Raw genomic sequence first — 27696 nt, forward strand, 5'->3', positions numbered from 1 at the left:
CCATTTTATTAATGATATTTTATTACAAAAACTACTGAATAATAATGAAAAAATACCAATAATTAATTAAATATAAAAATATTAATAGATAGTTTTAATAATATTATTAGATAACTTGGTATTAACATTTTTTTTAATTAATAATAATTTTTATGAGTTGAGACCTTTATTGTGCATAATGAACTCATTAATAATGATAAAAATTAATGAAAATTTAAAATGTAGAACCTATTTTATTATTAGTATTTTATTACAAAAATTACTGAATAATAATGAAAAATACCAACAATTAATTAAAAATCTAAAAAATTCTAAAAAACCTAAACATAATTAAAATACTAAAAATAATTAAAAAATATAGTAATTTAAAAAATTCGACCCATGAATAGGTCTAATTGTATACATAAAAAATCATATGAAATAAAAATTTAAACATCTTTTTCATTTTTTTTTTAAATTGACCTCTCATAGCTTGGCCCGGTCTGTAGCCTAACCTGGCCCAAGGCTCGACCCACGGCACGGAACGGGTCTGTGTGGGCTCAGTTTGTGCGCCATGACGAACTGTCCCCAAAGTATCCTAGGGGAGGGAGGCATTGCTTGGAACGCCCCATGGGCCAGCATGGCACGACCTGCACAAAGTGCGGGACGCATGCAAGTCGTGCCATGCCATGACTCGATTTACACCTCTACTTGAACTCGTCTAATACTAGGGACAGGGCGGGGAAGTTCGAGGATTCCCCATCCTTGATGAAGAGTGGGGTGCCTTGCCCCTAAACTCGCTCGACATTGAGGAGTGGTTGCCTTGCCCCAAACCAACCTGACACTAGGGACAACCGGGCAGAGTGAGGATGGGGTAGTGTCTTGACTATGGGGTAGGAATAGGGATGGGTGCCCTGCTTTGAACCCACCCCATTGTGATTCCTATATAATTGTTAATTATTAGTGAAATTAATAAAAATATTAGTTTTTTTAATTATTTTTATTTATTTAAAATTAACCAAAATTTCATTTAAAATAATAAATATAATTATTATTAAAATTACTACAAATTATTAATAAAACTAAATTTATTAGAAATATTTGTTCATATTAAATTAACAATAGTTATTTTCTATAAAACAACATTAACTATTAAAATTTTAGATATTAATAATAAATTTTATTTATTAATTTAATATTAATTAATAATTAATAAAATTATTAAATTTTAGATATTAATAATAAATTTTATTTATTAATTTAATATTAATTAATAATTAATAAAATTATTAAATCTTTCAGATTTTCTCATGCACCACATGGATCCCCACTAGTATATATATATATATATTATGAAATTTTCTCAATTCTTTAGGGCCATTGTTTGGTACAATAGTAATATCTTGGACTCACAAATGTGAGAATGCGGGGTAAAAGTCTGAGAGCCGCCACTTTATACTATAAAGAAATTCCAAAAAGAAGGTCTTTCTCCATTACACCCTTTTCAAAGACCATAGGGGGAGGCAACATTGGACAAAGGTTGTCCATATTATATTTAATCCACCTCAGAAATCTTAATCTTACGGTACAGGTGGGATGAATCCTGACCGTGGATCTATAAGGCTGAGATTTCTGAGGTGAACGGCAGTCTACTTATCCCTTATATTTATTTATGCCATAAACACTATTTTACTAATCGTGCTTTAGGCTTGACTTATGTCCCAATAATTTTTGGCCAAAATTGTGCTTCTAAACCAAAATATTGGTTTGATAATCATGCACGATTATCCATAGCTTAAGCTCCTGTTTGGGAGGGCTTTCACGCAGCAGCTTCTGATGTTAAGCTGTGAAGTGAAGCCATGTTTTGTAAAAACCTAATAAGTCAGAAATAGATTAATCGAAACCTCAAAATTAATTTTCCTGTGAAACCATCTCAAGTTAACTTCTCAGAAGTGGCTCAATCAATATAAAAGCCCTCCCAAATGGGCTATACTGATTGACTGTTCTTAACGATGGCATTCAAGGGATTTTTTCGAATGGAAAAATATTTTTTTTTATCAATATTTGAGTGGAAAATTATCATTTAATACATGACAATGGATCGCCGTTCTTGGTCCTGGCCCATCCCATTCCCACCTCCAAATGAGCAATGGTTGAATCACTGGATGTAGACCACCCTTTCATTCCAGAGACCTTTACTGATTATTCTAGTAGAATGAATATAATTTCTCTTCTCCTTTCCTCAATTTGTGTGTTATTCAAACTTGTAAATAACCCAAAATTAACCTAATGAAGTAGCAAAGCTGGGGACAGAGCCGAGAACAACAATCACATATTTCTATATAGGCCAGCAAAAGAAAATGCATATTGTCATCAGTTTCCTCTCAAATAATTTCTGTGTCTAAAAATCTATAGTTCTCTGAGGTGCTGAGCTCTTCTCTGTAACATTCAAGTCTCTTAGAAAGAAAAAAAAAATATTAATCTAAATGCAAGGGATACTTACAAAAAGTTTCATTTTTGATACAAAGGAATAACCTTTCATATGCCAATGCCATCTTCCGTGCTGTAAACATGGAAGCAGCGTATTCCCTGCAAGCCCTTCCCCTCCAAGCTAGCTTTTCTGACCCTTCCTCCACCACTGCCTCCAATGACTTTAGCAAGGATTCAACGTTTGGCGAGAACATGAACCCAAATTCTTCTCTGACGACTATTGACCCTTTGATGCTAGGGAACCTTGATGCCAGCACAGGCTTCCCGCTCATCATTGCTTCCATCAGAGTAAGATCGAGCCCTTGAGGTCGCAGGGTGGGATTCACAAAGATATCGATGGAGTTGTAGAAGGCCCTCAGCTCATTAGGCCGCATGGATCCCAGCACTATGACTCGAGACCCCAGTTCCCTGTATCGTTGCTCCCATGGCCCAGACCCTGCAACGATCAGGTAGACATTGGGATGCTTCTCTAACAGCTTAGAGAAGGCTTCATAAAGCAAAGGATGACCCTTGTCTTTCACCAGTCTTCCGGCAACCCCAAGTACCAGACTGGCATTCTGGGGCACACCAACCTTAGCCCTGAATTCATTCCCTAAACCCACATCCAGTCCAAACTCTTCTTCATCCACACCATTGAGAATCACATGGACCCTTCCATCTGGGATCTGGTAAACGTCCCTCAGCATCTCTCCACAGCTATCACTTATAGCTACGTGATGAGCGTAGCTCTTGAAGAACCTAATTTCGTTCAAAACCTTAGGCAGTACCCCTTGTAGCCTGGTGTTGAATGCTTGTGACATGGGCTCGTCGGGCTTCCGCGTCAAATCCTGGTAGATGTCGGACTGTACGCTCTCAAGGGCGATCCCATGCCAGGATGCTGCAAGGTTGGGAACGTTACGGGCTAACCAATGGGGGAGAGCCACGCTCTCTGAATGCACCACATCGAATGGTTCGCGCTTGTTCTCCGCCTCGAACTGTGACCACGCCAAGTTGTATCGCCACTGTCCCGGCTCACCCTCGTGGAAATGGAGTTCTGGGTAACCAGGATTTGCTGATGAGGGAAGATTGAGCCCCTCATCAGCAGATGGGGTGGCCTCGCCGGTATCCTGGGGAGGGGAGGTATAGACATGAATTCGATGTCCTCGACGGGCTAGAGCGGTATGCAAGGTGAGGGCATGGCGTTCCATCCCACCAGGCGTGGCTCCAGCGGGCCATTTCCGAGAGAAAACTGCAATCTTGAGAGTGACCGGAGGCGGTTGGCTGTCGATGAACTGCAAACGGTTCCAAGCGAATTCGGCTTCAAGAAGGTCACCGGACCATTTGTGGGGGAGGTTGGGGGAGGCGGAGCATGGGGTAGTGGAAGGGGCGTGGAGGAGGAAGAAGGCGGGAATTGTGAAGAGTAGTAAGACGAAGAAGAGGGTGATATGGAGGTTGGATTGGGAGGAGGAGAAGATGGGTTTCTTGGGTTTATTGTTGAACGCCATAGGGGTTCGTCTGAGCATTTAGGGATGGATGCTGTTTCTGGGTGTTTGTTATAGTAAGTAAGAGCTCAAAAATAAAAGACGAAGAAAGTGCGGAGAATTTTTAGGGAGGTGACCGGTGAGAACGCACTGGAAGGCTTGAAAGTTAGTGCGTTGGGCTGTAGCCTGTAGTTCCTTGTTGTGTGCGTTGCTCACGCCTTCTCCATGGACCCTTTGATGAGAAACGCGGATTCTTGGGCTTTTAGTTCTCATGAAGGCTGAGCTGAAGCATTTCGGTTACGTTTGCATCTGGCCGACTTATTAGGCTGTAAGAAATTGACCTGCTTCGTATGTATTGGAACTTGCAACTTAAAAAAGCACAATTCAATGTATTTATTGCTGCAAAGGTGAGATTTTTGGTACGCAGTCACTACTTTTTTTTAAATGATAGTCCCTTCTTTTAGGCATATTAGAGTGTTTTGTTAGGACTTAAGTACGCCTTCTACGTCTGCCTGACCTTGGACTTTTGACTTCTATATCTCTATGGGGGCATGTGAGTGTTTGCTTGTATTTTTAGGTTACTCTTTCTTGAAGTACTGACTAATATTGCATTGCATTTATGCAAATATACGACATGTAGAAGTATCACCATGGATGCACATGAAGGGGCTTATTTGTGAAGCAATGATGCTCTCTACCCATGTTCACGGTAATTGCAGAACACAAGTGAAACTTTCATTCATTACTGTGCTAATCCCAGTGGACTGTAGGCTTGGTTGTGTATTTCCAACAATGATTTCTTAAGAAGTCGGAAACCGAATTGAAGGATAGATTCCTTTTGTCTTTTTTTTTTTTTTTTTTTTGACAGTACGGGTTAGAACAGTTAGGCCTAGGGCCTTTGATGAGTCGTAATTTCTCATATAGCTCTAGGCATTGCCTGCTTTAGGGGATATTCTCCTTATCATTTCAACCATGTGGAATGCCAATTTAAAATAGGAGATCCACTTTAATTAATTGGCCCTCTGTTTTGTTTCTCACTAGTGAAATTAAACATTATATTGGTAAAATCAATACCTAAAGGCAGAGCTTACTTTTGCAAGTGTTTGTGTTTTCATATGAGAGAGAGAGGAACATTTGCAGTCCTTGGCCATTGCTGTCGGGTTCGGGTCTAGCGTTTTTATGTTGGAAACTGGAAAGCAAAGGTTTCTTTTGTCTCTCAACAGGTGCTTGTCCAAGAACTCACACAAATTAACGCGAGGATCGGTGGTCCGATTTCAGACGCACTGAAGACATTATTCTGATTTTATTTCGTATATTTGCGTCCGATTTCAGACGCATTGTATCTAGATCAGTGATCCCTAATATCTTCTTTTCTTATTTTTTCTAATTCTATTATAATTTTTTTACTCAAAAAAAATTCTATTATGATTTTTTTAATATAAAAAAAAGGAATTTAGAGGTGGGATCTGCTCTTCACACAGGACACCTCACAACGACCTTTCAGACACATCCTACAGTGCATTGAAACATTTCCCATAAATAATAACACATAAGTTCGGAAAATATTCTCAATGCACATAGAATGTACCTGTGAAGTAGACGTGAGGCGCCACGAGTGAGGAGCAAATCTGGTATAATCTGGTCTCTCGTATCAGACCCAACACTGAAATTGGCCCAACCTTGTGGCCAGTGCAGGCCCTACTTATAAGTTATAACTGGTCAGTCTGGTCCTTGCTGGGTTTGGGCGCTTTAGTAGGGAGGTCAGGCCATGCTCCAGAACTGGAAGATATTCTATTGATGTGGATGGAGTATCAGGTAAAAATATACAAAGCATAACCAAAAAGAAGAGGAAACAGAACTTCGATCTTACAAGATCCTTGCCATATGAGCTCTTAGTTCATGGCTTCTAGAAGTGACTCCACCAATCAATGAATCAAACGGTTAAGATTGAAAATTGAAACCTCGTGCAGTATCTTACCAACGAGATGCTTAACGCCAGAGAGTAGCCACGTTGTCAAAACTCAAAAGTAAGCGGTTGGGAAAGAGAACAATGGAGGAATGTCATCGTTTCCTGGTTGACCAGAGTCAATACTCGAACTAACTGGTGCCACGTCTGGTTCCTCTACATTTATTCTTCCATTGAAAGGACAGAAAAATTCTCCAAGTTCGGCAAGGAGCGCCGAGGAAATGCCGTCAACTTTGACGTTAGCAACTGCCGGAGAGCATCGTGCATTGCTGGAACTGGAAGAAACTGAGGCGTAAGCGGACGGAGAGGGCGAGTTGTTGCCCTCGATTTTCAACAAGTTCTCATCACCGTACCCTGTGAAACTCACCGGGGCTGTGGTTGGCACAACAGATTTTGCCGGATCCGGCGAACCATCGTCGCCAGCAGTACGTTCTTGGGTCATAGGTCCTAGTGCGATTTCTCCTCCATAGATGGCGGAGCTTTGAAACTCGGTGTCTGAGTAAAATGGAGATTCCACCGTCGTCGGTGGCGCACCGATTTCTGGGAAATATGGAGGATCAGCCGTCATCGGAGAAATGCTAAAATCTGACCAGCCGCCCACAAATTGACCGGAATCCTGGTTCATATGGGGAAAAGCGGTAATAAATAAACCATTTCTCGTCGGCATTGGATGCGATATACCGATTATCACTACCGATCTGTTGTTGTAAATCTCTGTACTGTCGACCTTAATGCCGTTAACTAATATGACGCCGTTAACGGAGCGTACTACGATCTCCTTTCCTGGAACCAGAGTCTTGATCTTTGTTCCGTTCGGTAGCCTCTTAAGATCGGACAAACGGAGAAGCTGAGGTACGGCATGGTAACGAAAATCGTAACGGAAACCGTCAGTGAGAGTGAAAAGACTCTCATCACTAGGTGCAAAGACGGTGACGCCCGTTAGATTCGTCAGATCTTTGTGTCGCAAAACCATTGACGTTGCCACTACGCTGTAACCTCTACTTCTCAAAACCGTAACGGCGTCATCAAGAAACGAATCACGATCAACCTTTGAGTATGGAGAAGAGGCAGTACCCGTCAAAAGATCAACTGGAGATATACGACACTTGGACCCAGAGGAGGGGTCCAGTATAGCATCAACACCGTGAATGGTGAGATCCTCCTGGACGTAGAGATTAGGCTGCCGGATTATCACACAATATCCTCTCGGTTTCTTTCTTCCCGCAATGCCGAGTTCTCCAGAGGGATTCTTACAGATGTAGAGGCAATTTCGGCGTGCGAACGTTGGAAATGCTTTTCCGACTGGCAGTGTCCTCAGATCTTCGAACAGGAGAGTCTCGCGCAAAGTGTGGTAGAGGAGGAGGGAGGTAGCAGGGGGCGGCGGAGCTCTGCCGTTCTTGAATTTAGCTGTGGCGTAAGAAAAAGAACTATCAGGTGTGGCAAAAACAGTTCCGGTCCCATTCCAGCCACGGAGATCAACGGCAGCTGCAATGGCATTGGCGAAGAAAGAGTATCCTCGGTTTCGGAGGGTTTCAGCTGCGGATGAGGATGCTGCTGCTGCAGGAGATGACGCCGTTGAAACAGCCAATGACAATAGGAGAAAGAAGAGAGGGAAAGTGAGGGAGAGCTTGAAGAAGCTTAACGAAGGACCTTGGTTGAGCAAGATCGCCATTAATGGATTCTTGATTCTCTTGTTTTGCTTTCTTGATCAGTTTGTTGGAGAGAGAGAAAGAGAGATGTGTGTTTTGAGAATAAAAGATAGATAAGGTTTATATAAGACTCGTTGGGTTAGTTAAAACCGCCAACGATTCTGTTTCTTGGCGGGAAGGATAGTTTCTTTCTTTCAAGTTTCAACCCATCGCTAGTGTACACCGTGTGTGAACTTGTGGCAATCTGTGGACAGGATGGACCGGTTGGGTCGGGTCGTTGAACAGGAGAGAGAGAGAGAGGAATTACATTTACAAATGCTCATTAAGCTCTTAAATATATCACACAATTAAGAGAAGTAATGACATAAACCATTGGAGTTGAAGGCTTGAAGCATATTTATATACATAGGCCTTGACATCATTACACCTTTTTATACATATCGACAAGCAAATTAACTAACCGAACCGGCTTGGAGCAACCGGAGAGGGCTTCCGGTAAGCCGCCGGCCTGGCATCCTTCCTGACCTTGACATTGGCTCCATTCCGGCCAGACTTGGGAGTCGCCGCCGGCCATTGCCCACAGGTAACCGCCATGTCCCTCAGATTTTGCAGCTTCTCGAGTGTCTCAACAATTGCAGGCATCCTTGGTCTATCTTTAGGGTTTGGGCTTACACATTGTAGAGCCAGAGAAGCAATCTCCCGTGCTCCCTTGACGGAATACTGACCGGCCAGTCTTGTGTCCATGATGCAGCGCAACTTCCGGCTACTGGTCAGGTAGGGCCGCGCCCAGTCGACGAGGTTCTGTTCACTCTTGGGCCTGGTTTTGTCCATTGATCTTCTTCCCGTCAGTAGCTCTAGTAGCACCACCCCGAAGCTGTAGACGTCGCTCTTTGTAGTCAAGTGCCCTAGAGAAAAATTGCTTCATATTTTGTATTTATCCCTGTAGACTCTTTGCAGATTTACAGTAGGAAAGCCCCAGAAATCTAACCTGTTGTGACGTACTCCGGTGCCGCATATCCATAGGTCCCCATTACTCGGGTCGTAACATGAGTATTCGATCCTTCTGGTCCCATCTTTGCAAGGCCAAAATCCGATAGCTTTGCCGTAAAATCCTACCAGAATAGTGGAGCCAATGGCTGTTAATTAATAGACAGTGATGAGAAGTGAGAACACATTGAATAATCAAAGAAGAGCTAGCCAATCACATACAGAGTCCAGTAACACGTTCGAGGTCTTAAAATCGCGGTAAATGACTGGCTTCTCGGCGCCATGCAAGAAGGCGAGACCTTTGGCAGCTCCAATGGCGATTTTCAGCCTGGTTCCCCAAGGCAAAGGCACAGAGATCCCTGTGACCATAACAATAAACTCCATGTGGTTATACTGGTTAATTGAGCAATCAGCATAATCTCATCTCATCTGAATTAGTGCAAATAGCTGAACTACTTACTCCTAAATAAGTGGTTTTCTAAGCTTCCTCTAGGCATGAACTCGTAAACGAGAAGCCTCTCTTCATCCTCGCAACAGTAGCCGATCAATCTCACCAAGTGTGGATGCCTGAGTTGTCCCAGGAATATCACCTCCGCCTGATGAAGTCTTCAATATGTTAGTTGAAAAGGGCGAGGAGATTGAGAAGTGGTCTAGGAAAATTCAAAAGCATGGACACAGAAAAAATGATTTGTTGATTCAAATGTTTAAAATTTAAACAGAATAAAGTAAAACCAGAATTTGCATTCTCATGCTTTTGTATTGATGCAAATAAAATTGGACTGCAATAGGAAAGCAAAACATTTGCAGTAAAGAAGACAAAAAAAAAAAAAGCTAAAGGTTTAATTCGTTACCAGCCATTCCCGGTGCCCTTGCAGGCCTTCACTGTCAAGAAGCTTAACGGCAACAGCCTGAGCCTTCAAACCCTGGCGTAAGTTCTCGTCGATGAATCCCTTGTGCACGGTGCCGAACCCACCTTCCCCCAGTAAGAAATTGCTAGAGAAGTTCTGGGTTATGGCCCGCAATTCGCTCAGCTGAAAAACATGCAAATCCGAGCCGAAGGAATGAGCAAGATCCTCGGTGATGCGCGTCGACGAAGAACTGCTAAGGTCGGAGAACGATAAACGGCGGAAGGAAGGTAGCTCGATCCTCTTGGAAAACTCCAACCGGGATGGCCTACACCGGCTGAAGTTGCCTAAGACCGTCTGGCCTTCGATTGAGCAGCAGTTCGCCGTGAAAGGTCTCCAGGATTTAGAGTCTCTAGACATTGCCGGAGGAGGAGGAGACAGTGGTGGAGGGGAGGAGGAGGAGTAAGCAAAGCATAGCTTGGCGAAACCAGCTCTGAAGTTTCTTTATCTAGAGAGGTTGGCTCATACAGCATACTTGTTTAACTGCTCTCCAACCACTCTTGTTAAGTTTGTTTCCTTCGTTTCTTTTTCTTTGATCTACATTAATTTTGTGCTACTTTATTGTTGTCTTTTTACGTATGTCTCCATGCAGAAAAAACTGTTCTGCTCGGATTAAACCGGTACCCGAAGCGACCCATTGCCGACCATGCTATGGAGTGCTTGACCGTACAGTGATGTAGATAAATGGAGTGGGCCCAGAAGGAACAATAGCAGAGAGGATGAGTGACGTGTCAACATCAATCACATAAGGGTTGTTGGTGGGAGTGGGACCCAAGAGAGGAGGGGCATGTTTTACATGAGAACACCAACTTGATGGGTGATGACAGCAGCTGTATGGTGCAAAATTGTATCTGGGACTGGGAGTGGTTGGGAGTGAAGAGTGACGTGTACGAGACGCCTTCCTGCTCCACTACACAGAAATGGTATATTAGAAGGGTATCAGATATCTCATCTCACCAAGATTTCCCTTTCCACTGGGACCCGCTCCTGAGGTCAGTACAAACCATAGATTGACATGTGGCTATTTTTTTATTTTAATGGTTTCCGTCGGATCGGATCAGATAGAATGAAGTATTGAATCGGTTTTCGATTAAAATTCAACGACAATGGGACTGTCAATTGATCGGGTCTGGAATGGGTCAAAATATATCAAGTAAATGTGCAGAACCTCAATCAGACCCATGGGATCTCCCATCGGGACTATCATATCTGACCCGACAAGGCCTGATTGTAATGAAGAGCTCTCTGCCATTGGGCTGTGTCCAACAGTACTGCTGTGTCCAACAGCCCGTTCCAACTTCATTGACTGAAGCCGATCTCTCCCAGGGGCGGAGCCAGAGGTGGCGGAGGGGAGCCATGGCCCCCTATGCCTTCAAAATTTCTTTTAAATTTATGAGTTTCACTTATATTTTAGCCCCTCTTATCCATGTTTTCTAGGTTTTGGCCCCTCTCAATAAAAAATCTTTACTCCGCCCCTAGATTATCCCATTCTGGGATGTGGGATGAAGCTTTCACCACGCTTTGATCATTTGACACATTTTTTATCATCCATGAACTTCTCTGCCCTAAAAATCCAACTCCGCTGTATCAATATTTAAAAGGGATAAGCAGACTGCACTCCACTTCAGAAATCTGAAATTACAACCCCCTCTTAGTCTACTAATAACCCCCTATAAACTACATCCTGTATGTGAACTTGATATGAATCCATGGTCAAGATTCATTCCATCTATACAGTGGGGATTAGATTTTAGGGTGGACTTATTTTTTAATCCATGGTCAAGATTCATCCCATCTCCCTTCCAAAGTTTGTTTTGAGAAGGAAAATGTAGAAAAACCTTAAGGTAGGGAAAGGAAGGGTAAAGATTTCCCCTACCTTTCCGTACCGTTTCTGGTCTCACTTGATGTAACTTAAACCTGCCCATCCATGTTTGACATTGACCATTTGTTGCTTGATTAATGAGAAAAATCATTAAATCTCTTACCTTGTATTGCTGTCACCTTTCATTTTCTTCCTTTCACTCAATGAATTTTATGAAGTTTTTGCCATCAACATATGATCGTGAGCAGGGAAACCTATGCACAAGTAAACTGAGTCCAACAGAATCTCGAAGGTCTAAATCTTGAGTCCTTGAAACCAATCTTTAACATCCTAATTAAGGGATAAATCAAAGACCAAAGATAATAAATAAAGCCATTGCTCTAGAAAATGGTGTCACATTAATGCCACGTCAAAAAAAATGGTGCTCGAGGAAATGGCTCTCTATTTGGAATTATTTTTTCATAAAAAATAATGCTCCAAGTTACCTTGGAAATTGATAAGGTATGGTTTGGAGTAATGCTGAATTTGGCGTTTTCTCATATTGTAGCTCATTGCTGCCAATGAGGACATGATGTGGCAGTGGTATGGATTTTCTATCATGTTTTTGAACTGTCATTGACCCGGACAGTCAGACTGTTTCGCCTGAAAATCATCCAAACAACCGGTTCCGTTTCATACCTAACTCATTATTGAGTTAAAACCCATTGACTTCATCAAAAAACCGTTGACCCAGGCGATCAAACCATTGACTCATTTGACCCAACCAGCGATTGGCAATATAAAGTTGCAGAGAGGAGAACTCAAATCTGAGATCCAGTCTGAGACACGAACTCAGATCTGGGATCTAATACAAAGAGAAGAAGAAGAAGAAGAAGAAGAAGAGGAAGAAGAAGACTTTCTTCTATAGGTGTTTTAGAGAAATCGATCTCAGATCTAAGATCCGAGAACTCAGATCTCAGATATGAGATCCAAGAACTCAAATCTCATGTCTACATCTGTTGCCGTCGCTTTGCTGTTTCCGTCGCCGCTATTGTTGCCGGTGAGCATCCAATCATCCTCCTCTTCCTTCTCCCCTCCTTCTCTCCTTCCCCTCCTTAGCCGACAACAGTTCTCCTTTCTCCTTCTACTTCTTGGCTTTCTCAGCCAACACCTCTTCTTTCTTATATGAGGTTTGTATATTAGGGGAAATCTCATATAAACATTTGTCCTAATATGCAAACCATCCGAATTGTTTGACCGGATGGTTGAATTGCTAACCCGGAAACCGGTAATTAGAACGATTCCATTTCCGGGTCAATTTTTAAAACCTTGCTTTCTATAATGGGTACCAATGCTAAAAACAGACATGAGCACTAGTACCAAACAGAAAGTATTATTATTGCTCCAGAAAACATCCTACCTGTTAGCAATGTTTCCAAATAGAAAAAAAAAAACACCGTTTTCTCATAAAACTCATCTCCATAACTTGTTATGATTGTCACTTGGCTTAGTCAAGCCGTTGTTCTGGTACTCTTGAAAAGCGCAAAGGCTCTATCGATGATTATAGGGGGAGGGCTGAAAGAATTACAAAAAGTTCTTTGGTTTCTGGTTTTCCAAATCGACCAAAGAATTGGCTAGCTAATCGGTCACTCAGTTTCCTTCCCTCTAAATGTGGGAGTAAGCAACATTGGAGCGCATTTCTTGGTGGATGGCGAGGCACTTGTTAAGCAAAGCTTTGCATTTCCATGGAGGCTAATCTGAACCCTTAAAACAGTCGATGGTGGTTATACCTATTCTACCTGCTCTAACTTTCAAGATTAAACCCCCAACATTTATTGTAAACATGGTTCAAAGTATCGATATGCCCGTGTATTGGCAGAGGCATATTGTTATTTAAAAACACATGCACAATGGTTTTTTTTTTTTTTAATATGATTTTTAAAGATGTTTTTTAATGGTTTTATGGAAACATCTGTAATTGTTCAAAGATGCGTATTGGTATTTAAAAACACATGCGTAATGGTTTTTAATGGTTCAAAGATGTTTTAAAAACACATCCACAACATATGCCCATGTTTTTTAAATATGACTTAAAAACACCTGTATCATTTAATATGGGGCATATCATATCAATATTTTGAACTTTGGTCGTAAATTATAATACATCCAAAGGAAAAAAAAAAAACCCTCTGGAGATACTGAATCATCAAAATTTATCTTGACCATACCATCGATGGGAGAGTTCCACTTGACCCTATGCATAACTTTGAGAGAATGGTTCTGCCTGATGCCTCTTGCAGAAAGATATTATAGAACCGCATTTGAAGCGTGATCTACAATTTTGCCAAGGGGATTCATTTTGTTTTGGAAAACTATACTGCATCTGTTTTTCCACATGTACCATAATAGGAAACGAAGTTTTTCCCCCATATACTGGATCTCATTGGTCACTGCGTTTTCTTCTAATCTCAGCCACCATTGGGCGAATTTCTCATTGTTACCAATGGGGTTTGGGAATACCCCATTTGTTATCGAATTTTTCCTTTTGGCTCCAAGTTCCATCTAATCCTTGATACACTGATTTAACTGAAATTTTTCCTTTTGGCTCCAGGTTCCCATCTAATCCTGTCCTCCACTTGAGTTCTCTGAATCGGAATTGCCTTTATTTCCTCTCTTATATCTTTAGGAATCCAATTAGGCTATTTTCTATTGTTGATCATTGTTGATCCTATCTCTATTTAACCTGTTAATAATTGGCTCTGATTTGAGCCAATTGTCATTCAGAAAGTTTATTTTATTTTGTCCTCTGATCCCACCTCCCAAGACAGACCTTTCTGAAGAATTTCTCTATTTGCCAAGACTCCCTTCCATGCATGCCCATGAAGCCGTTTTAATTACTTGGTTTCAGATCCCAGAAATTTCTACCCTTAGTGTACTCTTCCTAATGACTTCAGCCTATAGGCTATTTTCTCTCGAGATGAGACTCCATCCAAGCTTCGCGATGTTAGCCGAATTGGCTTTTCTCGTATCTCTCATCCCAAGCCCTCCCAACTGAGTTGGATTTGTGACATATTCCCATTTAAATAGAGGGAACTCCTTTTCCATAGGGTTCTTTCCCCAAAGAAAGTTTCTTTGAGTTCTATTAATCTCTTTGAGATTTTCTTTTGAGAGGCTCAAGGAGATGAAAACAAATTGTGGCAAATTTCTTGCTATTGATTTCAAGAGGGTGACTTATAACAATGAGGTCACTTAACAGTCTCCCCTATTTCTTTACAGAATTGTCTAGTGAAGTGCTCAGCACAAAGGACATATATGTATGGTGTTAAGGGGTCCCCCTGCCTTATACCCCTTGATTGTTTAAAGGTTCTGGTTGTACTACCATTCACCAAAATTTGAAAGGAGACTATACCTCTCAAGACTCCAAGTAGCAGAGACCAGCATCGTGTAATGGCCCTCTACGGCTCTATCTTAACCAATTGAACCAAAGAATGTTTGAAATATTTTATTTCATTCAGAATTTAGATTTGCATATTCGTGTTTATCAAGTTCTTCTTTTGTTTTTCCCCCCTCAAAAGTGACATTTCACTCCTCAGGCTCTAGCAATTAGCAAGTAGCAACCTCTTTGTTCTTTTAGTTGCATTCATCATTTTGAAAACGTTGCTCGTACCAACCAATAAAAACCCGTGTTTCTCCCTCGACAATCACTCTGTTGAAACTTAGTGAGAGCATCAACCTTAGGCCTTGTAGCAAGGCCAAAAGCTCTGCTCTAACTATAGGTCCCATGTCCAGCTGGTCCAAGGTAAGCAATCATAACTCATCATCTGAAATCTCTGAACACCCCGCCCCACCTCCCCAAACTCAGCCTGAGCTCCTAAGCCAATGTTTGGTTTGAAGGAAAAGGTAGGGAAACCTATACAAGGTTTGTAAAGGTTTCCCTATCTTTCCCTTCCTTTGCCTACTTTTTTCTCCAAACTAAACACAGCGTAAAGGAACAACCATCAAAACAAAGTTTGACTAAGCCTTGGGAGGGGAGAGGACCACTAGTTGAAACACCTGTTTGTTTCTTGAGTTTGCCATCCTCTTACTATGCATTTGTAGGAATGTTCAAAAATTCAATTACTCCAAGTACAAGCTTTCCAAAAGCACCAAAAAGAAAAAGAAGGCAAAAAAAATAAAGAAGTCTTGTGGGCAAGAGAAACCCATGAAAAGTGGAACTTCATTTCTTTACCCTTTTCTCAATTAAACAAGTACTGTGGTGCCAAATTTACCACAAAACCACCATTATACTTCTGGAATAGCTATCCCTCGTTGAACTTGACTAATTGACTGACATAAAACCATCTATCCTTTTCCCTCAATTTCTGTTCATGCTGAACTTTAAAAACAACAAGCTTCTTGGTACATGACATCCATCTATGACTTCAATTCCCAATTCAACCATGTGGAAACCCTGTTTATAGTTAACACCAAAATTAAGTCATTGTACCTGCACCCACGATTTCACCTCTAATATAAAGCAATGCATCATGGATAAAGCTCCTATAAACCTTAGTTGAACAAAAAATAATGATTTCACCTAATTGAATCCTTCAAGCAAATCCAACCTGAATCATGGCATAACATTTTGTTCTCACAAACCTACCCTGGATGGAAATTTTCAAGACATGCTATTTCTCTTGTGGATTAAATTATACTGTTTTAACATAGTTATTAAAAAAAAATAGTTATTTCAAACCCTCCAATCTAATGTATGTTTTATATCCAAAAAGACTGCTACAAAGCCTTTTTATATGAGAATATCTCAAACCCCAAGCCTCACCACACTCTTCCTCCTTTCTGCATTGGGAGGGGTAGACTGGATATGGACCTAACCTCCAGCATTTTTACATGAAGCAGCTATTCTCAGACCAAAACCCTCATTCTCACACTTATCAGTCTGAGATTTTAGCGGTACACTAAGCAATGGCCCCTGGTGTGAGGTTGATAATATAGAGTAGAAATCTGCTGAATTAAAAAATATCAAAGAAAAGTAGTTTCTTGAAGAGAGAAGGAAGAGAGAAGGGGATGAAGAGAAGAAGAGAAGTTGGAAAGAAAAGAGAGCTACATCTGGCTGCCCCCTTCACTTATTATTTATACTAAAATAATAGAACAGTACAAAGACAACTATGCCCTTATAGGGCGGCAAAACATAAAACAGCATATATAACACTCAAAAACATAATAAAATTTGGACTCACATAACTACTGTGGTCCCCACCTCCTATCTAACAACTAACATAAAACATCTACTCAGATAACATAATAAAATTTGGACTCACATAACTACTGTGGTCCCCACCTCCTATCTAACAATTAACATAAAACATCTACTCAGAAAAACATCATAAAACTAATTAATCTTCAACATATAGAACTTACACAACATGAAAATAAAGAAATGGCTCTAGAAATCTGGTCTGGTCCTCCCAAAGGTAACATGTTACTTGTTCTCAATTTAACTTCCATGATACAGTCAGTCCTAGACCCTAGGACCATCCCCTCCAAGAAAGAGGGGTTTATTTCTCCTTTCAAATGAAAAAATTCCTTTGATATTGCTAACAAAATAAAAAAATAAAAAATGAGGAATGAATTTTGCAGAAGTGGATTCTGCTTGATTCCATAATTGTTCCTGGTAGAGATCACACAACCACTATTCAAACATGTAAAGCATCCGATTTCAAACTAAATGGAATCAACAATCAATGCATAAATTTCCACATTACCTTCCTCTTTTTTTCAAAACAAGCTTCAGTGTGTCCTCGAGTTGCCTTTTCTTGTGCTTCCTTGTCTTGTCTAAATTTGCTCAAATGTTCACTTCTCTTTTCAGTCCTTTTTCTTTGTTGCACAAAATTGGTTAGGTGGGTTCAACCATTTCTTTTCCTTGGGAGGGGGTTAAAAATAGTTGCGAAAGTAAGACTGCACATACCATAATATATAGGAACCTATTAGAGCCTATCAAAAGAATCAACTCCAAAGAATAACAGTAAACTCATTTCTTACAAGAGTGCACAAAGAAGCTAGAAGTTGCAACTTATTTAAGGAAAATTAACTACTTGCATTGATAAACTGTATTTAGGACTTAAGGATCAATGAAAACTGCCAGATTAGGCTCCAGCAAAATATAATCCTGTCCAATCTAGTATCCAAATCTAATTTCATAGCATTATCTGTAGCATGATAAAAATGGCCAACCACTGGCAGTAAAGTGCTGTGATGAAAGTGCCAGCTTAAACAGAAAATTATTGGTGTTGATATCCAGTATCCAGCCTTGGGCCTTTATCTACAGGTATGTCGTATTGAAACCTGCATTAGCTTCCCAGCAGTTCGACTACCTACCAACCATCTGAGAGTGAAACCTGAAGTTTGAAACAATCCTAGGTATTACCAGTTTACACCTGCCCTTTTGTCACCAGCTAGGTGCAGTTTATATTAGATGGGATGGTTGTCAAAGTATCAATGTAGAAGGTATCGTGGACCTTTTTACATAGATCAAAAGCACAGAAGCAATAATGTCCTAGGTATTACCATTTTACACCAGCATTTTTGTCAGCAGCTAGGTGCAGTTTATATTGGATGGCTGGTTGTCCAAGTGCCAACAAGGTATCACAGACCTTTTAAAATAGATCATAAGCACAGAACAGAAGCAATAATGTTGCAGCAGTGCGAAAGCATCAGATTTGAGGTCATCGAAAAAAATAGTTGAGTCATCAAAAATAGCTTTTTCTATTATAAAGCTTCGAATTTATAATAAGCTTATCAAAAGCCTGCACGGCCAAGTCATTCCCAGAGAGATGCCTGGACATTTAAAACCACCATGCTACACTGAACCATTCATGAGGGACAACAAGGATATGGTCTCCTCAATCCTCAGTATATTGAACAACTTGCAGAGGGAATGCAAGGATTTGCCTGTTTCATTTGATGAAGGGAAATTACACAATGAGAAGTATTGGCATCTCCAAAATCTAAAATGTAAAGCTACAAAATGGTTGTTCAAGACTTCAAGTCTTTAAGATAGGGTCTCACAAATTGAAGATAATAACCAAAGTAATGAATAAAAATTACAGGTTGAAGATGCAAAACAAAAAAAAATGGCATGTGAATAACACACAAGTTAAGGATAGAATAGTAATTTCCTTGTATAGTTAACAAGGTTATAAGAATAAAATAAGTTTCTTATAACCTAAACAATATGATAGAAAAAGACATTATCACAAGTCCAGTAGACTTCTACTTACAAAATATGGAATTCTATTTTTTTGGTAACAGGCTACACAACAGGGGGTAGCCCTCCCTCAAACCCCTAAACCCCCCAACCCGGGTGAAGGTGGGACTTGATCCCAGGTCTCCACTAAGTGATATTACATATTCCAAAAGAAGGTTATATAAAACCAAAAAAAAAAAGAAATTCTTTTCAAGCAGTTACTGCAGCAAGATATACAATACATTTTTTGCTTATATAAAACCAAAAAAAAAATGTGAGAAGCCTTTGAATGTGGAATGGCTGATCCAACAAATATACACTACATTCTTTCCTTTTTCTCCTTAACAAAAGGTTAATTACAATACCTAAGAAAGTAAATACAATTAGAAGTATATACTCTGCTACACTCAGCAGACAAATAAGCTACACGACCCTTTATAGTAAGGGGATTTATCAAAACAAAAATTTACAAAAGAATTAATTCAAGGCCATTAAATTTACAATAGTTTGCTTGAAATTTAGTCTTCACGAGGATCAAGTTCTTTGCCTTTATGGTCACAATGAATTTGAGGGTTCCCTTTCTCTCATCCGATCAATAATTCGAGATGCATCATCCAGTCTATTTGCTCTTTCGTAAATGCTGGCAACAACAAGATGCAGCTCTTTCTTATTAATGTTGGGATCAGAATCCAGCCTTCCAAACAGTGAACTGACTGCTTTAAAATCCCCTCGTGCTCCATAAAGGCTTAGCATTTGGAAATGAATTTCATCTGAGAAAACACAACCCTCATCCTGCAACTCCTTATAAACAGCATCTGCCTTATCAAAATCCCGCAACTTCCCATAAGCATTCAGTACAAGGGCAATCGTGTTAGAATCGGGAAAATAACCAGCCACTCTCATTTTCTCAAACACCTCGATGGCATTTGTATGCTTTCTATTCCTTGAGAAGAGATCAATCATGCATCTAAAGACAGAGATATCCTTAACTTCCCCGGCATCATAAGCCTGACGAAAAACCCAGGTAGCCTCTTCAATCCGACCAGCTCTTGCGAGTATGGTAATAGCCGTCTCCCTAGGAATATTATCTGGGTGCTTGAGTTCGTGGAGCAAACGCTTGGCATGTCCTATTAAACCTGCTCTCTCGTACGCCACGATCATTGTTTGGTAAAGGACCTGATCAATCTCCACTCCAGAGCTTCTTAGCTTTTGAAATAACATCGCTGCCCTGTCCAACTTCCCGGCCTTTCCCCATATTGAGATAATTGTTGAGTATGTAACAGCATTCGGCTCAATTCCTCTACTCTGCATTTCTTGGATAAGGTTGGTGGCTTTCTCGTGCTCTAGTGACTTCCCGTAAATCTTAATCATTGTGTTATAAGTGACAACATTCTGCTCGATATCCTTCCTCTGCATCAAACGAAAAAGGTGAATAGCTTCACCAAAGAGCTCGGCCTCACCGTAGACCCTCAGGAGGGTATTGTAGCTTACGACATTAGGCTCAATTCCCATTTTCCTCATGCTCCAGAAAAGTCTATCAGCTTCTTTAGCCATGTCCAACTGGCCATAGACATCAATCATAATGTTGCAAGTGGTGATATCAAGCGGACACCCAACGTCATTCATCTCAGAGAATATGGACAACGCCTCAACAAGTCTCCTATTCTCCACAAATATGGTGAGAAGAGTGGAATAGCTGACGGTATCCGGAGGAACGCTGGCCAAGCGCATCTCTTGGAGGAGAAGGCGGGCTTCCCTGAAAAGCTTAGCCTTGCCAAATACATTAATCATTGAATTGAAAGCGATAAGGTCAGGGGTGATGCCAGAGCGCTTCAATCTCGAAAAGAGGGAGATGGCCTTGGAGTAGTCGTGGAGCTTGCGTGAAAGTTCGATAAGGTTGCTATACAAAACGAGGTCACCAGAAACTCGGTCTTGCTCCATCTGTTGGAGCCAAGAGAGGGCAGCGTCGAAGAGTCCCTCCTTGCCGAAATGGGTAATGAGAGTGGAGTAAGTGAAGCGGTCAGGGGAGAGCGACCTACTGCGCATTTCGTCGACCAGGCCAGTGGCAAGATCCCACTGCTTGGCGCGAAGCACATTACGGACGACAACATTGTAGGCAAAGACAGAGGGAGAATAAGCAGCCTCCTCAATCATCCAATCGAGAAGGGCAAGGGAGCGTTGCCAGTCCGACTCATGGGAGAGAAGAGAGACCATGAAGCGGAGAGAGAGCTGCCTCCCTTTGTAAGGGGACATAAGGGCATAGAGTTCCTGTTCAGTTGAGGTCTGCCTAATCGACGAGAGGAGGTTGTCCATGTCCACACTGTGATCCCAACACAATACTTGTTGTTGCTTATCACGTTGGTATTTGTAGTGTTTTTGATGAACACGACGACCAGATGAGACCATGGAAGAAGAAGAAGAAGAAACATTATCTGACCTTCTCCAGACATCTTTAATCGAAGGAGAAGAAGAAGCTGTAACCGCTAAAACAAGGGGATGGCTTTTCCACTTCCTTCGCTTCTTGGAGTTATAGGGAAAGGACTGGACGTTAATGTAGTTGTGGATGGTATTGCTTCTGGTAAATGATGGAACGAAATCTGAATGTACTGTAATTGCAAGAGAGAAACTATCCATTTTCTGCAGAGTCCAGCCCACGCTCTCGTCTTTTATGCGTCCAGCCGGCCGGTAGCCGGGAGGCTTCTTCCGCTTCCAAGGTCGAATTCGGATAGGGAAAGAGTTTACTGCCTCGCGTTTCACGCTTGGATTTTCTATTTGCTATTTAGGGCTGTCAATGAATCCGGTTCTGGTTCTTTGATTTGTCCGGACTCAGGACTATAATTACCGGCTGTCAAGTTTACTATCATCCAAGGTCAATTGGCATAAGGAGTCCGTCTTTCTGATATGGAACGGGCGTCGGGTGTCCCGCACTCGAGGTAATACTTTAAACCCTCCTAAAGTGATTAATGCATATGCAAAACCTGTTCCTTTTAAATAATTCAAGTGTAATGAAGTTGGGCATAGGTCTACTGACTATCCCAAAAGAAAGGCAGTTAACATGGTAGAGAGGGATGAGAAAAAAGTTGGTGACGACAAAGTATATTGTGGACCCGATGGAGAGGACGAAGAAGGTACCTATGATCATGAAGAGTACACGTGCGTTGTGAGGAAGCTAATACTATCTCAAAGAAGCAAAGATACCACACAACAACACCGACTGTTTCGCACTAGGTGTATAGTACAAGATCAGTTATTTGAATTAATTATTGATAGCGGTAGTCAGGAAAATATTATCAGCAGGGATGTGGTACGAAAGCTGCAATTATTTCTTGAAAGACACCCGAACCCTTACAAGATTGGTTGGATCAAGGAAGTCGGGGGCGTACGCATGGAGGAACACTGTAAGGTTCCATTCTCTATTGGTAAGTATACTGATGAGGTTTATTGTGATATTGTGGATATGGATGCTTGCCATATTTTGTTTGATAGGCCTTGGCAGTTTGATACAGATGCTAAACACCTGGGTAGAAAGAACATATACCAGGTCGAGAAAGGGGGTGTGCGCTATACACTATTGCCCATGGCAAAAAAGAACCCAACCAAGGCTTCAAAGGCAGAAGAGAGGGATTTTCTTACCATAACACACCACCACTCTGAATTTGTAAGGATACCCACGAGGTCTACTTACTGGTGATAAAGGGGGAAAGTATGAGTGAATCACTAGGGGAGAACAAAATTTCAGTGGAAGTATAGAGACTACTCGACGAGTTTCATGACGTAGTTCTTGATGAGTTACCTAATGAGCTCCCACCCATGCGGGATATCCAGCATCACATTGATTTTGTTCCTGGTGCTAGCCTACCTAATCTGTCACACTACCGGATGAGCCCTAAAGAGAACGAGATCTTACGGGAGAAGGTAGAAGAATTGTTAAGAAATGGTCATATCCAGGTCAGCATGAGTCCATGTGCAGTACCAGCATTATTAACACCTAAGAAAGATGGGAGTTGGAGGGTGTGTATCAACAACAGAGCAATCAACAAAATCACTATTGGCTACAAAGTTTCCCATTCCCAAGCTGGATGACATGCTTGATCAACTTGATGGGGCTGTGGTCTTTTCCAAAATCGATCTCAAGAGTGGTTACCATCAGATCAGAATTCATCTCGGAGATGAATGGAAGACAGCTTTCAAGATCAGAGATGGATTGTTCGAATAGTGCCTTTTGGACTAACTAACACACCCAACACCTTCATGAGACTGATGAATCAGGTACTACGCCCTTTTCATGGGTTAGCAACTTTCTATAGGTGATTTATCAAACACTTTAGTAGCATTGTAGCCCTTATCACTGAGTGTTTGAAAAATGATAAGTTTCAATGGGGAGAAGAACAAGAACAAAGTTTTGCTCTCATTAAAGAGAAGTTGTGCACCGCTCCTATCTTAGCACTGCCAAGCTTTGACAACTTATTTGAGGTTGAGTGTGATGCTAGTGGAGTCGGCATAGGAGCAGTGTTATCACAAGAAAAGAGACTAGTTGCCTTCTTTAGTGAAAAGCTATGCGAAGCTAGGAAGAAATGGTCCACTTATGACAAAGAATTTTATACTGTCATAAGAGCATTAAAGACCTGAGAACACTATTTGATTGCTAAAGAATGTCCTCTACACCGACCATCAAGCTCTTAAGTATTTAAGTAAGCAAAAACAGTTGAAGAGTGATCTACATGCAAGGTGGCATGATTTTATTGATAAATTCCCATACAAAATTGTATATAAGGCTGGGCAATAGAACACAGTGGCTGATGCTTTGAGCAGGCGTGTAGCCCTCATCAAGACTCTTAGTATCGAAATTGTGGGCTTTGAATGTTTGAAGGATCTGTATGCCCAGGATGAAGACTTCAAGCAGGTTTGGGAAAAATGCATGAATCAGCAACCAGCGGGTCATTTCTACGTACATGATGACTTTCTTATGAAGGGGGACCAACTGTGCATTCCTTGCATCTCCCTCCGCGATAAAATCATCAGGGATTTGCATGGAGGTGGCTTAGCAAGACACTTCAAGAGGGACAAGACGATTGAGATTGTCAAGGGGTGTTACTACTGGCCTAAATTAAGAAGAGATGTGACCACTATCGTGAGTAGGTGCTACATATGTCAGACAGCTAAAGGTCAAACCCAGAATACTGGCCTCTACATGCTTTACTTGTTTCTACTGTGATTTGGGAAGAGTTGTCTATGGATTTCGTGCTTGGATTACCAAAGACTCCAAGAAACATGGACTCTGTCTTTGTGGTGGTTGACTGGTTCTCCAAGATGGCACATTTCCTCCCATGCAAGAAGACCGCAGATGCAACAGTGACAGCCAAACTATTTTTCAAAGAGATTGTCCGTTTACATGGGGTACCTAAGACCATCACGTCGGATCGAGATACGAGGTTCCTAAGTCACTTCTGGATGACCTTGTGGAGACTATTTGATTCATCATTAAATTTTAGCAGTACAGCTCATCCGCAGACAGATGGACAGATAGAAGTGGTAAATCGAACTCTAGGTAACTTGATCCACAGTATTTGCAGAGAGAGGCTGAAGCAGTGGGACTTTGCCATAGCGCAAGTAGAGTTTGCCTATAACAACGCAGTTCATAGCTCTACAGGTAGATCCCCATTTTTTATCGTTTATATGAATGTACCTAACCATGCATTGGACTTGGTAAAGCTACCCAGGGTACTCGGCCTTAGTACTTCAGCAAAGAAGTTAGCAAGATAGATCCAGTCAATACAGGAGGAAGTACAACAGAAACTTCAAAGGACGAATGCAAAGTATAAGCTTGCAGCTGATAGGCATCGTAGGTACCAGGTGTTTGACGTCGGTGATGAAGTCATTGTGTTCTTAAGAAAGGAACGCATACCTGTTGGGAAGCATAGCAAGTTACAGCCTCGGAAATATGGCCCATACAAGATCCTTAAGAAGATTGATGACAATGCCTACGTAGTGGACTTGCCAGATCACATGGGTATTTCCAAAACATTTAATGTTGCGGATCTTCTTCGTTATTTACCGGAAGCGACACTTGCATATCTCGATCATGACTCGGGGTTGAGTTCTTTCCAAGTGGGGGAAAATGATGGAGGACCAGCTCACCAACCGACGACAGCTCACACCTCTCACATCTAGAGACCTTATGTGATCCAACAACCATAGGATAATGGTGACAGCTCCATGCATTGGATAAGCATTGGAGGATGGTGGCTATCGGACAGTGGATATCAAAGGCAGCCTGAGGAAAATTTCGAAGATGCCTAGAAGTCTAGTTCCCAGTTGTTTTAGTTGCTTTAATTGTTTTACAAGTTTAACTCTCCTAGTTATTCTACTGTTCTGAGTTAATCGAAGACACAAGAATTTTCTTTTGCCATCTTTTCTTTCTCTACCAAGGCATACGCCTAGTCTTTACGTAAGGCTTCACGGATGAAGCTGCTCGATCGTCCGGTGCTTGTGTCATCGCCCGGTCGAGTCAGTCACGCTGCCTCTTGTTCTTCTCCCCATTGAAACTTACCCTTTTTCAAATACTCAGTGATAGGGGCTACAATGCTACTAAAGTGTTTCAAACACTCAGCGAGACGCGTTTTGTGAGTAACAGTCCCTTGAAATTTTGCATTGACATTGACAATAAGAATAAAGGAATCGATACGATACTCCCGATATGGGTGTATCATATCCGTATCTATGATCATGGATACAAGACACACTATGACTGATACGTATTTTACGACTTATGCATATCGGTATGATATGTCTTTATATCGGACTGTATTGCACTGTATTGATATTGATGGATACAATTCGATATACACTAATACGGAAGCGTATTCGTGTCTAGTTTGACAAAATTATACATTGAGTACTTTTGGATTGTTTTTCCTATTTAATACAAGTTAAAAAATAGTATTACGAAAACTGAAATAAATAATTTAAGATTTAATTTTTCCAAAAATATAATAAAAACTAAAAATTATAAATATAATATATTTCATCTACCTTAGATTATTTATATATTTTATTTTACACATAATTATATGTTAAAATGAAAACATAGTTATTATTTGAAAAAAAAGTTATATAAATATAAAGAATAAATAAATTTTCCCAACAAAATTGATGGAAAACAGAAAATTATAATTATAAAAACTAAAATGAATAATTTAAGATTTAATTTTCCCAAAAGATTTAATAAAAATTGAAAATTAAATATAATTTTACCTTAAATGATTTATTTGTTTTATTTTATAATCATGTGTAAAATAAAAACATTATATGTTAAAAATGAAAACATATTATTATTTTAAAAAATAGTTATTATTTAAATAAAATACTAAATTAATAAATATTCCTAAAAATTAATAAAAATTGAATATTATAATTATAAAATTGAAAGAATGATAATTATTGTACAATGTTTGAATGTTCTAGAGTCTCGGTATTGTTTATTGTAATATTTCTCTTCATATGACCTATTGAAGTATGCATTCTCATGTCTTTATATCTTATTCATAGATAATTAAGCTTTTGATTTAGTATTATTAATGTATTTATGTGATTTGTATGCATTTCACTAGCATACTCAAGCGTTTCTACATCTTAAATTTGTATTCATGTGTTTCCAAAGCGTATCCATATCCATATTCGCATGCAACTTATCTGATACGATACTCGATATCGGTACTTTGATCCTTGATTGGGAATATCTCCCATGAAATAAATCATATAAGTATGGATTGTTGGAACGGGCTTTGCCCTGATTGAAGTCGAACTCAATCAGAGACAACCTTGTTGGGTCTGGTTGGGTTGGGTTGGATTGGATTTGACCTAAGGCCGTTAAGGTTGTTGAAAGAGGCATGGTCCAACCTTGTTGTAAGTTGCGCCTAACGTTGCACTCAGATCGGATGTAGCAAAATCCACATCTGATCTGATTATTGATAGCATACATATGAATCCGATCCGAAGTCCAATCAGATTTAAAGGCTTGGATTCGAATCCAAATCCCAACGGACTCAAATCAGATTCGGATTTAACCCGACTCCGCTACAATTTTTATAAAATATTAGAAATATTGAAAGTTTATTGATTTTTTAACATTTATATGTAATAAATTAATATAAATATAGCATACTAAATTTATTATATACATAAATTCACATATAATATAATATAGAATATATTTTTATAATTTTAAATATAATTATATAAAACTTATATACTAAAATTAGTAGATGTTATATTATAATCAGATTCAGATTTTAATCGAATTGGATGGGATCAAATCAAATCCGAATCCGATCTGGTTATTAATCGAATGTAGATTGTAACATTGGAATCCAATCCGATTACATATATACATCATCCAAATCTGAGATAATAAGGATGTAAGATCGAGTCTTAGATTTTCGGATACAATTGACAGCCCTAGATGCGCCCCTACTTGACATTGAGTCCATCCCGTCCAAATTTAGGAGTTGTTTCCGGCCATTTGTATAGGATACATGGGCAAGCGTTTGAATCATCTCTCAACCCTTTGTATGGGATTTTAACCAGGTATCGGGAGTGCATTAAATATAAATTGGATTCAAGTTTTAGGTACCTAAGGTCGATACCCAAACCCTACCCTGTAGGGCTTTGATAAACAAATCCTATTAGGGTTAGGTACCCAAAAATTCTCATAAAATTGCTATCCTTATTTGAATTTGATTTTATCCATTGATCTTCTTTCTATCAGTAGTTCTAGTAGTACCACTTATGAGTGAGCAATGAGTGGGTTCTAATTGGAATTGAATGGAAGCAATTTCCACCCAAGTCAGTTTCAAGGTCTAGGGGTTTACTCGACTCAAATCAGCCCAAAGAACTGACCTCGGGTTGGCCTTAATTTACCTTGGTGCAACCAGCCTTGGAACCAAACTTGACTTGAAATGAATACTAAAAAACCTTTAAGTATGTGAAGATTTGAATGCAAGCATTCATGGTTACAAAGACCATGGTCTCACTCAACCATTGAGCCATTTAAGTGATCAAACCATATTTCTTCAATTTAATATTTGAATGTATATAAAAAGTAATCTATAAGGTAATACTTACAAATTTTAATTTATAATGATAAGCTTCACCAAGTCTAGAACTAATATTTGACAGTGTAGGTTTTTGTTCCAAAAACACGAAACCAACTCCTAA

At 40.2% G+C, this 27696-nt stretch overlaps 5 protein-coding genes across 5 annotated transcripts; 1 reads left to right on the forward strand and 4 right to left on the reverse strand.

The window, feature by feature from the left end:
• Nucleotides 1–2297: 2297 nt before the first annotated feature.
• On the reverse strand, nt 2298–4267 carry LOC148873653 (UDP-Glycosyltransferase superfamily protein). The gene has a single exon (XM_088944063.1). The coding sequence runs from the start codon at nt 3969–3971 to the stop codon at nt 2457–2459; it is 1515 nt and encodes a 504-aa protein (XP_088800189.1). The 5' UTR covers nt 3972–4267; the 3' UTR covers nt 2298–2456.
• Nucleotides 4268–5698: 1431 nt separating this feature from the next.
• On the reverse strand, nt 5699–7704 carry LOC148873654 (putative fasciclin-like arabinogalactan protein 20). Its single transcript, XM_088966946.1, has one exon. The coding sequence runs from the start codon at nt 7565–7567 to the stop codon at nt 5951–5953; it is 1617 nt and encodes a 538-aa protein (XP_088823072.1). The 5' UTR covers nt 7568–7704; the 3' UTR covers nt 5699–5950.
• Nucleotides 7705–7843: 139 nt separating this feature from the next.
• Nucleotides 7844–9965, reverse strand: LOC148873655 (Protein kinase superfamily protein). Its single transcript, XM_088966947.1, has 5 exons — nt 9383–9965; nt 8992–9127; nt 8754–8890; nt 8533–8656; nt 7844–8449 (listed from the first exon to the last, which is right to left on the reverse strand). Exons 1-5 carry the CDS (start codon nt 9794–9796, stop codon nt 8001–8003), a joined length of 1260 nt encoding a protein of 419 aa, XP_088823073.1. The 5' UTR covers nt 9797–9965; the 3' UTR covers nt 7844–8000.
• Nucleotides 9966–18758: 8793 nt separating this feature from the next.
• LOC148873656 (Tetratricopeptide repeat (TPR)-like superfamily protein) lies at nt 18759–21302 on the reverse strand. Its single transcript, XM_088945142.1, has one exon. The coding sequence runs from the start codon at nt 21112–21114 to the stop codon at nt 19036–19038; it is 2079 nt and encodes a 692-aa protein (XP_088801268.1). The 5' UTR covers nt 21115–21302; the 3' UTR covers nt 18759–19035.
• A 988-nt stretch (nt 21303–22290) lies between these two features.
• On the forward strand, nt 22291–23695 carry LOC148873657 (uncharacterized). The gene is made up of 2 exons (XM_088941759.1): nt 22291–22428; nt 23351–23695. Exons 1-2 carry the CDS (start codon nt 22291–22293, stop codon nt 23693–23695), a joined length of 483 nt encoding a protein of 160 aa, XP_088797885.1.
• Nucleotides 23696–27696: the final 4001 nt, after the last annotated feature.

This window comes from Nelumbo lutea, chromosome 1 (genome assembly GCF_056320005.1).
Source record: "Nelumbo lutea isolate HS-2025 chromosome 1, American lotus-T2T, whole genome shotgun sequence".
Taxonomy (NCBI): Eukaryota; Viridiplantae; Streptophyta; class Magnoliopsida; order Proteales; family Nelumbonaceae; genus Nelumbo; species Nelumbo lutea.

Bases quoted from the DNA above. Each gene is read 5' to 3' on its own strand.
- LOC148873653 (XM_088944063.1), bottom strand. From the start codon at position 3,971: ATGCTCAGACGAACCCCTATGGCGTTCAACAATAAACCCAAGAAACCC.
- LOC148873654 (XM_088966946.1), bottom strand. From the start codon at position 7,567: ATGGCGATCTTGCTCAACCAAGGTCCTTCGTTAAGCTTCTTCAAGCTC.
- LOC148873655 (XM_088966947.1), bottom strand. From the start codon at position 9,796: ATGTCTAGAGACTCTAAATCCTGGAGACCTTTCACGGCGAACTGCTGC. The intron at 8,891-8,991 runs GTAAGTAGTTCA...TTATGGTCACAG, and splicing joins AGAAAACCACTTATTTAGGA to GGATCTCTGTGCCTTTGCCT. The intron at 8,450-8,532 runs GTTAGATTTCTG...ATTTTTCTCTAG, and splicing joins ACCGGAGTACGTCACAACAG to GGCACTTGACTACAAAGAGC.
- LOC148873656 (XM_088945142.1), bottom strand. From the start codon at position 21,114: ATGGATAGTTTCTCTCTTGCAATTACAGTACATTCAGATTTCGTTCCA.
- LOC148873657 (XM_088941759.1), top strand. From the start codon at position 22,291: ATGCGGGATATCCAGCATCACATTGATTTTGTTCCTGGTGCTAGCCTA. The intron at 22,429-23,350 runs GTCAGCATGAGT...GAATGTTTGAAG, and splicing joins TAAGAAATGGTCATATCCAG to GATCTGTATGCCCAGGATGA.